The sequence below is a fragment of the Drosophila elegans genome, unplaced genomic scaffold (assembly GCF_018152505.1).
Source record: "Drosophila elegans isolate 14027-0461.03 unplaced genomic scaffold, ASM1815250v1 contig_149, whole genome shotgun sequence".
NCBI classification, from domain to species: domain Eukaryota; kingdom Metazoa; phylum Arthropoda; class Insecta; order Diptera; family Drosophilidae; genus Drosophila; species Drosophila elegans.
Genome location: NW_024545513.1, coordinates 3938778 through 3948984, shown reverse-complemented (window position 1 = coordinate 3948984; position 10207 = coordinate 3938778). Strand labels below are relative to the sequence as shown.

Below are 10207 nucleotides of genomic sequence, written 5' to 3'. Positions count from 1 at the left end.
ACTTTTGGTCCCAGCTACCAAACGGCGTGTACCAACAAGAGATTTAAAAAAATAAGATTTATACCAAACCAAAAGCGATCAGATCCAAATCAAGTCAAAACAAAAGATATAAAACCCGGAACGCAGGCATTCACAGACTATCATCTTACCCAGTTGAAAGACATTTTTCTTGTTTTTTTTCCGTTGTTGAATCAAAAAGAAGAAACGTTTTCAAAACGAGTGCATTTTGCATTGTGAGTGGATCGAATCGAAACGGAAAATTGGAAGCCCGACACATCGAGGAATTCCATCTAGCCAAACGCCAAAAATAAGAGCAGCTACTTCCCAAAATCCCCAAGAAAAGTGAGTGAGAAAAACAGGTGGAATCTCCCCTACCAAACGAACACCAAACAAAAATGAAACACCGGTCAGTGATCATTAATTAAGAACTGGTCACAATTGTGAGCTCTAAAATGTTGCCGAAAACTCTGGATACTTAAAAGCCAAAATTCGTGAGAAAAAGCGCCAAAAAAGTTAACTTAATGAAAAAAGTCAAACAATTTATCTCGACACGCTTATATAAATGTTAGGTTGTCCTTTGAATAGTATACTAGAAGCTAATAGATGTTTAAAAATCAGAATCAATCATATTTTTGTAAAAAGAAGTACAAAAACCAAATGAAAGTTTTTAAATTGTGTATTTAAAATATAATATTTTTTTCTGAGTTTTGTTTGGCAATTCTATTCAAAATGTGTTTATCTGACAGGTATTTTGCATTCGATATAAATAAAGGGATCAACTGGAAAAACAGTTTATGTTACACTATTTCTGTGTTTGGTTTTTTAATTGCTTAAGGCCTTACAAATATTTTTTTACATTTTTATTGATCGATGAATATTTTCTAATCCCAACTTTTGAGTACTTGAGTATTTTTCTCGCCAAGTGAACGTTTATTTGCAATCCCTTTTTGTTTAAGGGTTTTATTTGATATATTCATACCAAGTTCTTTGTGGTTGATCTGTATCTGCAATGTATAGTTTAAACTTAACTTAAAGCCTGCTGGAAATCGGATGGGTTAATGCACAGCAGTTTCCAGTTAATTCGAAATGGGAAAAACGGCAAATGGGCACGAAACCGAATTCCGGTTCATCTTTCGGGGTCGTACGACTACTATACTGCTTTGCTACTACTCTACCATACTACTATAATACGAGGGGCGCTCAAAAGTTCAGGCCTAACGGTCTCTTTGCGCTTTGTTTTGCTTCTGTATTTGCTTCACTCTTCACTGATAAAAAACATAGTAAACTCAAGTATTTCATACTCAATTTAAATATTATTCGTTTCGATTTTGATCCATTGTGGTTTTTGGTTATTTTGAAAATAACATTTTTAAAATATTTCAATTTACTTTATTTGGCAAAGATTTTAGTTTAAATATTTTTTAGTTTAAAATTAAAATTAGATTACATTTTCACAAATGCATTTTAAACAAATCTAATATTTTCCCGATAATTGAAATTATGCAATTTTAACTTAAATATGAAATATACAATTTTGGTTTCGATATCCATATTTTTTTTTTTACTATTCCACTTTTTTATCAGTGTTCTCTCTTTTCCTCTCCTCCTCTCTTCTCTATGCTTTCTGTTTTTATTTTCCGCTGCTCATCATCTTCTGTAATTTTGTTTTGGGTGGGGATGTTGGTATGGGTATGGGTATGGTCTATGGTATATGGGCATTACGGGTCTGAAATCTGGAACCGTGTATGAACCTCCACGGGGGTCTGGGTCTGGGTCTGGGTCACAAAGGAAATGGTAAACTGGTAAAAAGTAAATAAACGCAGTTTGGCAATTCGCCATAGAAATAAAAAACTCATCCACAATGGGCACAGGCACACACATTTCCATTGTTATGAATGTTGTTTGTTGCTAAATTTAATTGGTTTTCTTTCCCATCGTCGGGGGCTTTGTCTCCAACTCTTTTCTCTTTTCGATATTGCAGGCAAAAGTGTTGCGAATTCGCGGTGACAAAAGGCCAAAAGCAAAAAAAGGCCAGGCACCATACCACTTTCCGGACCAGTTTGCTCCGCACCACTAATCCACCAATCTGCAAGATCCCACCCAGAGTCCGGAACCCAATCAGGCCAAGCCCGGCGGAATTATGACGGACGTATCGCACGAATTGGGCGCCCTGCGCTTCGTGGTGGTGAGTAATTTGGATTTTTATATATATAGTAATTCCAAAGGATCATCAGTTCTTCAAAAAGTTCCCAAACTTCTTTCCAAAATGTCAAACATAAAGTTAATTTTTATCTAATTTGTTCACCAACAATGAAATACTTCACTTGCTGTTTTGGTTTTCGTGAGTAAATTAAGTATCCAAATTGGATACTTGTTAATTCTTGCTGATCATTGCTACAAAATTTAATTAAATTTTAAAAAAGAATCTGATATGTGGATATGTGTTGAATATGGTGCTAAATTATTAATGAAGTATTATTGATTTAGTAAATAAAATGAAAATAAAACATTGAAGCTACTTTTAAATAAATAATTTTCAATTTAAATGAAATGAATAAACATTTAAAGAAGCATTGACCTCAAGATACAGAACTTGGGAAAATCGAAAAATCTAGGAGAAATATTTTAAATTCCTGATAAAACAACTAGTTGCACGAAGATAACGTTGGCAAATACTGGTAACAAATAGTGAGATACTTACATGAAAAGTAAATACTGCTAATACTAAAAGCTTCTCGAAAATACTGCCTCGGAACACTAGAGCCAGAAAATAAAAAAGGGATTTGGATTAAGATTTGAAGGCATGTTTGGAATGCCGCACTGGGAACTATAAAAAGATTGCAACAACTCAAAACCACATTGTATTATTTTTTTCACTCGCACATCTCGTGCGACAAATGCCCGAAAATTATTTATGCGCAGAAAACCACAGAAAATGCGTGAGAAGCAAGAATAAAGCCAAACAAAAAAATAGAAATATAAAGAAGTATGCCAAGATATATATTAATGCAAATGGTCAGAATAAATGTCAAGCGAAAGCCGCGAGAAAAATGTCTGGACAGTTTCCAACAGCATGATTAAAAATCATTAGGATTGAAATGATATAAAGAATTTCAGCCTGCAAACAAAACAATAACAAAGCGGAGACGGGATTTTTCTTTTTGTTGAAATTTGTTGTTGCTGTATTTGTTTTAATTTGTCGCCACATGAATTGCCAAAATATACACACCCCTACATCTACTTTGCTAACTATGTACAGATAAGGTCAAGATAATAGTAACGGGACAATTTAAATTTTTCAAAAAGGCATAGGACCACTTTTCTTCTAATTTATCGTAATGCTTACTTACAACCTTTTGATAATGTTTTAGTGTTTCAAGGAAAATGAAAACATATATTTATTCCTTAAAATTCACTTCTCAATATACTGTAGTAAACGTTTTCATAGCAGTTTAAGGAAATAGCATTGTTTAAATTTTTTATGATCCATTTATTTAATAGTAAATTTAAATATTGCAAAAATATGAACAAAATTTTTAAAAGTTCCTGATTAATTATTTTTGTTTGCTGTTTCTTACAAAACTACTACTGTTTTGACTGCAACTGTATATAGACGAATAGAACGTATAGAACACAGCACGAAAGATCAAAACACGGAAAAATTCTTGGCAATGACCATCGAAATAGCAATGCTGAATATGCATAGACACCCATACTTATCCGTAGTGTCCGTTCGTATAGAGGCTATATGGCCGTAGATATGTAGATATAAAATGCGCAGACTTCGCGAGAGTGACAACGGCGCCGACAAATAGATCCGTAAAACAGAAGACGACGTAACCAATTCGCCGGACCCGGACCCAGAATCGGCCAGCTGCAGCTGAAAATGTTACCAAAAAACACAACAATATCCGTTTCAGTTTTTATATAATTTATTTAGCAGCATAAATCATAATAATAATCCTATGGGTTGGACACAATGTTTTTTAAATTCTATTATTTTAAAAATTTGTATCGATCTAAAATATTCAATAAATACCAAATGTCTTCTGGATTGGTAAAAAATAATATACTAAAATGTTTTTAAAATTTACTTTAAATACTAATTCAATCGACTTACATATAAATATGCGAGACATATCAAATTTTAACCTATTCATGAATTATTTTGTGGAGAAATTTTGATGAAAACCTCCCACAATTGTTAACTAATTTCGCATTTCTGTGGGTTCCTTGGGTCGTTGGCTTTTCGCAGTGATTTCCCATTGCATCTAGAGATCGGTGGACCTTGTTTACAATATAAATTTTGTTTTTATCGCCCCCAACAACTGGAGAAGCTACTTCCCAGCACTTGCGGCGACGAAATGAAAATTTCGAAACTAATTTCCATGGACAATTTTATGCATTTTTCCCAGACTTTCTCCCCGTGGGTGAAGAAAAAATAAAACAAAATCTCTCCCCACCGTCCAAAAAGCCAAGTTGCCAAGTTCTGGCCGCTTTTCATTCATCGTTGCGTTTATTTTTAAACGTTTTTGCTTTCGCCTGTGTGATATGAATGAAATTCGCCTGATTGACGAGATTTTGGATATTGATCAAAGAAAGACAAATTGGGATCGTCATTGCGGGCGTTGCCAAAATGGCAAATTATATAAGCATCGGCGGAAAGAGTCAATAATATTTGCCTTTGTCTATATTATTCATTCATTTCTATGGGCAACTCGATCAGGGACTCCACTCTTGATTCGGCCCCATAAATAATGATAATCAAACATAGTGGCGAAAATTGGCCGTGAAGGTCATTCCTGTTTTGTTTTTGATTTTCATGAATATCTCTCGCTTTTATTTTTTGCTGTAGGAAGTGGGCATTCATATATATATATAAACTTGTATATATATATATATATACATATATGTATATATTTAGTTGTTCGTCAAAGAGTGCTGCCCCGCCCACACATTGCCCGCGGTTTGTTCGCCCCTTTTTTTTCCCGCAGATGCTTTTATTTATGACCACGACATTTGCGCATTCCTTTGCTGCTGCTGTGGCTCATGGCGCGGGAATCTTGCACTTATTAGATGAAAAATTACACAAAATGTAAGAACCGCTGTTATTTAATTGCGGCTAATTAATTTTCCCGGTGGGAACTTGTTCGAGCAAGTTGTAGTATTTGAAAGCCATTAATTGCGCGCTTAGTTGTTAGTTGTTAGTTAGTTAGTTGGCAGCGCGGGAACTACTGCTTGCATTTAAGCTGTGGACTTGCAATGTAACCGAATTAATTTTTAAAATAATTCTAAACGAAATTTGGTGAAAGCTTTCCGAGATTTCCTTTGTACGATTTTCAGAAATATCTATTTAACATTGCATCATTCAAGTTTTTTAGGCTTAATTTGCGATTAATTAGGTCGTACATACAGAGGCAAAAAAAAATATTTTAAACAATTTAGTTGATTAAAATTTCATTCAAGATGTTATTGATTTTAATGCAAACTCAATTAAAAGCTTTTGGGCTGGAGATACCAAATTTAAAAATAAAATATAGCTTGAGATGAATTGAACTTCAAAATAAACGAATTGTTGGCAACGCGACCAACCAACGGGACATACAGTAGTTTGTCTGGCATCCTTTATTCAATTTTTAAATGGCCGATTAGTTGGTAACGCGACCAACTGACAGAAGAAATAATAGCAAATCTGCAGTCCGTCTGGCAACGGCGCCCCAAACTTAAATTTAAAGTTAATTTTTAAATAAACGAATAGTTGGCAACGCGACCAATTCACAGGACTATCTGTGATGAGAACCTGCAGTCTGTCTGGCAACGCCCTTATAGAGTGCACTGATAGCATGGCATCCTTAGTTAATTTTTAAACGAACGAATAGTTGGCAACGCGGCCAACTGACAAGGCAAGCAGTATTAGCAGCCTGTCCGGCAACTCCGCCCTAAAGTTAAATTTGAAGTTTGGCATCCTTTTATTACGTTGTTAAATAAACGAATATTTGGCAACGCGGCCCACTGACAAGACAAGCAGTACTAGCAGCCTGTCCGGCAACACCGCCCTAAAGTTCAATTTAAAGTTTGGCTTCCTTTGGTAATATTTCGAAAATCCTTAAAATAAACCTTTTTAAAAACGGCTTTTTGTCCACTTATAACAACAGGACTCACCGCTGTCCTCCAAGGTAGCCATGTTCAACAACCAGGCCACGCAGCACAAACAGTCGCAGTTGCTGAATCCCTTCTCCCAGGACGGTCGCGCCTCCTCGCCGAAGCCCACATTCTCGAAGGATCAGTATGGCAAGCCACTGGCCGGCAGCCTCACGGAGATGCGTGGCCAGAAGGCCAACATCCATGTGATGAAGGAGATGCTGGAGCTGTGCCAGATCATCAATTCGGAGGGCTACGACGTCAAGGACGAGCCCACCATGCGCGTGATTCCCTTCGGCGAGCTGTTCAATGTGAGTAGCGCTCGGTTGCCCCCTAATCCTGCATTCCTTATCCTAATCCTTATCCTCCCACCCCCCGCAGATCTACAACTACATCTCCGACAAGGTGGTGGGCATCCTGTTGCGCGCCCGGAAACACAAACTAGTGGATTTCGAGGGCGAGATGCTGTACCAGCGGCGAGATGACAACGTCCCAGTGTTCCTGCTGAAGCCCATCAAGGAAATCCGCAGCGAGATGGACGCCAAGATCGAGGACATCAAGCGGGCGGCCAGTCCGGCGCCACCGCAGTCCACCTCGGTCTTGATGGATCGCAGTGCCCACGAGCAGAATCTCAAATCGAGGACTCCCTCGCCGGCGGTGGGCAAGTCGGCCAAGGCCAAGTCCGCATCGCCTGCGCCGGCGAATAAGGCTCCAGCTCCAGCCCAAACGCCAGTGGCTACTCCCGCTCCAGAGCCTGCTCCTCCAGCAGAAACAGCTCCTGCTCATGCTGCTGCTGCCGAATCCACTCCAGCAGCAGCTCCTGCTCCAGCTTCCGTTGAGATGAAGCCAGTGGTGTCGGGAGTGCCTGATCCTGCGCCTGTGGCTGTGATAGTCACGGAAGCACCACCACCACCACCACCAACCACCACAGAGGAAGCCACACCAGCAACCATCAGCGAGCCACCGCATACGGAGGAGGCAGTTGCTCCAGTTGCTCCAGTTGCTCCAGTTGCTCCAGTTGCTCCAGCTGCTCCAGCTTGTCCAGCTGCCGATGACTTGCCCACTATTGTGATCGAAGCCACCGCCGAGTTTGTGCGCACCGTCAGCGTGGAGCAGCTGGCGCCCAGTCCCGAAACCTCAATCCAATCCCAATCCGAATCCCAATCCTCGCCAGACGAGTCCACCCCCGCCTAAGTCGGACTAAGACTACGAAGGATTCAGAATGAAGGATGAAGGAAGGACCATCCCCTTGGAACCGTTTTGAAAGGAACTCTCGCAACTACTAAAGCGGCAGCTTTAAATTGCAGTAGTTTAGTTTACGGCGTACTTAGTTTAATTTACAATTAGAGCAACACAACACTGAAGACAGAATATCGAGAATATCGAGAGAGATTATTTATTTATTTATATGTGTATCCGTATCCATAAACATATCCATTAACGGACACGACCAAAGGAGCTAGTTTCCTCAATTTTGTAATCATTACTCTATGGAAATTAATTCAAGTTTTCCACACACACACAAAAGTTGGGAAAGTGCAAAGCGATATAATTTTAATAAAATAAATAAACGTACATAGACACAGTAGAAAAAAAATTGGATTTTTTCTGACCCAAAAATTAGGTTTTTCTTTCTGTCAGTACTTTTGGCAAAAATACGCATAAATACATAGAAAACTATGTACATTTGGATTTCTTTTATACAAAAACAATAGTGTTTGGATTTTTGTAGCTTAACAAAAAAAAAAAAACATATCTTAAGAGCATTTTTGTTGTTACTTGGCCAAAAAAAAATGCATTTTGTTTTGATATAAAAAACGATTTCTTAAAGCCGTTTTTTTAATATGGCCAATTTTAACATTTTTTATAGGGGGATTCATCATCATTTTTTGCCAAAATTTGAAAACCTGGAAAAATTTTAGCTGTGAATGCCATTTGTTTGGAAATTTTATGACGAATCCAACGATGCATGATACTCCAACTTCTGACAATTATTTCCCAGGCTTTTTATTCAAAAACTGATTTTTAAACGGTATTTTTGGGTTTTTGGCGAAATAAAAAAATTAAGCATTTCCAAAGAGTCTTTTTGTTGTAACTTGGCCAAAACAAGACGTATGGCCATAACAGTGACTGTTTTTTACAGCTGGGGACCTATAAAATCCATCCCAATCGAAATACAAACAATTCAGCTTGTTTTGATATAAAAATACGATTTTAAACCCGTTTTTTTTTACAATGGCCAATTTTCGCATTTTTGTTAAGGGGGTACATCATCATTTTTTGCCAAAATTTGAAAACCTGGAAAAATTTTAGCTGTGAATGCCATTTGATTGGAAATTTTATGACGAATCCAACGATGCATGACACTCCAACTTCTGACAATTATTTCCCAGGCTTTTTATTCAAAAACTGATTTTTAAACGGTATTTTTGGTTTTTGGCGAAATAAAAAAATTAAGCATTTCCAAAGAGTCTTTTTGTTGTAACTTGGCCAAAACAAGACGCATGGCCATAACAGTGACTGTTTTTTACAACTGGGGACCTATAAAATCCATCCCAATCGAAATACAAACAATTCAGCTTGTTTTGATATAAAAATACGATTTTAAACCCGTTTTTTTTACAATGGCCAATTTTCGCATTTTTGATAAGGGGGTACATCATCATTTTTTGCCAAAATTTGAAAACCTGGAAAAATTTTAGCTGTGAATGCCATTTGATTGGAAATTTTATGACGAATCCAACGATGCATGACACTCCAACTTCTAACAATTATTTCCCAGGCTTTTTATTCAAAAACTGATTTTGAAACGGTATTTTTGGGTTTTTGGCGAAATAAAAAAATTAAGCATTTCCAAAGAGTCTTTTTGTTGTAACTTGGCCAAAACAAGACGCATGGCCATAACAGTGACTGTTTTTTACAGCTGGGGACCTATAAAATCCATCCCAATCGAAATACAAACAATTCAGCTTGTTTTGATATAAAAATACGATTTTAAACCCGTTTTTTTTTACAATGGCCAATTTTCGCATTTTTGATAAGGGGGTACATCATCATTTTTTGCCAAAATTTGAAAACCTGGAAAAATTTTAGCTGTGAATGCCATTTGATTGGAAATTTTATGACGAATCCAACGATGCATGACACTCCAACTTCTGACAATTATTTCCCAGGCTTTTTATTCAAAAACTGATTTTTAAACGGTATTTTTGGGTTTTTGGCGAAATAAAAAAATAAAGCATTTCCAAAGAGTCTTTTTGTTGTAACTTGGCCAAAACAAGACGCTAAGCCTTAAGAGTGACTGTGATAAGGTGTTAAGGGGTTCAATTTTAATGAAATTATTTTTCTATAATTCAAAAATTGAAAACTACATAAATAGAACAATGCATCTATGATAAAAATATATTAAGCGAAGTGTGGCCACAGCGCGCTTTTTCGAAGCGTTCCGGTATTTTGGGTGGAAAACGAGAAGGGCACACTTAAAAACTGGTGTTTTTTGGTGGACATAATTTAGTAGCAAATAAACAAATTAAATCTCTCAGGATGTCTGCCCTGCGCCGTGACGTTTCGCCCTTGATCCAGCGCATCCGGGCCTTCCTGCTGGGCGTAAGTACTCCGGTCACTCGGACAACAACGCCGGATAACACAATTCGCCGGTTATGTAAGACGGGACATGGGAACCTTTGATTAATCCGGACTATAATCACAATTACAGCGGGAACACAACCTGGCGCTGCGTTTCGAGGACGGACTGGCAGACCGCACCCAGCCGCAGCCGGAGATTCCGGATGGACCGTCGCACCTGCACTCGGCCAACTACTACTGCCAGCGGGACGCCCGCCGCGAGGTCTTCCCGCCCATCGACCTGGTGGAGCAGCAGAAGCAGCTGGCGGCGGAGGCCGGAGGAGCGGCGAAGGCTACCTCCCAGCTGCCAACTCCGGGCAAGGTCTACGGCTGGGACTAATGGCCCACGGATGTCCATGGTCCTCCCACGGGAATCGCCTTTGTTTTTGAGTTGTAGTTCGAGCCGGTTAAAGCTAATATAGAATCCATTCAAGTCGAGGAC

The 10207-nt window shown here is 38.3% G+C and overlaps 2 protein-coding genes across 2 annotated transcripts; both read left to right on the top strand.

The window, feature by feature from the left end:
- Positions 1–7512, top strand: LOC108136329 (proteoglycan 4). The gene is made up of 4 exons (XM_017257431.2): positions 1–342; positions 1982–2185; positions 6156–6452; positions 6523–7512. The coding sequence occupies exons 2-4, from the start codon at positions 2141–2143 to the stop codon at positions 7333–7335; spliced, it is 1155 nt and encodes a 384-aa protein (XP_017112920.1). The 5' UTR covers positions 1–342; positions 1982–2140; the 3' UTR covers positions 7336–7512.
- Positions 7513–9584: 2072 nt separating this feature from the next.
- On the top strand, positions 9585–10203 carry LOC108136222 (NADH dehydrogenase [ubiquinone] 1 alpha subcomplex subunit 7). The gene is made up of 2 exons (XM_017257243.2): positions 9585–9747; positions 9857–10203. The coding sequence occupies exons 1-2, from the start codon at positions 9685–9687 to the stop codon at positions 10103–10105; spliced, it is 312 nt and encodes a 103-aa protein (XP_017112732.1). The 5' UTR covers positions 9585–9684; the 3' UTR covers positions 10106–10203.
- The last annotated feature ends 4 nt before the right edge of the window (positions 10204–10207 follow it).

Bases quoted from the DNA above. Each gene is read 5' to 3' on its own strand.
- LOC108136329 (XM_017257431.2), top strand. From the start codon at position 2,141: ATGACGGACGTATCGCACGAATTGGGCGCCCTGCGCTTCGTGGTG. The intron at 2,186-6,155 runs GTGAGTAATTTG...TTATAACAACAG, and splicing joins GCGCCCTGCGCTTCGTGGTG to GACTCACCGCTGTCCTCCAA. The intron at 6,453-6,522 runs GTGAGTAGCGCT...CACCCCCCGCAG, and splicing joins CCTTCGGCGAGCTGTTCAAT to ATCTACAACTACATCTCCGA.
- LOC108136222 (XM_017257243.2), top strand. From the start codon at position 9,685: ATGTCTGCCCTGCGCCGTGACGTTTCGCCCTTGATCCAGCGCATCCGG. The intron at 9,748-9,856 runs GTAAGTACTCCG...TCACAATTACAG, and splicing joins TCCGGGCCTTCCTGCTGGGC to CGGGAACACAACCTGGCGCT.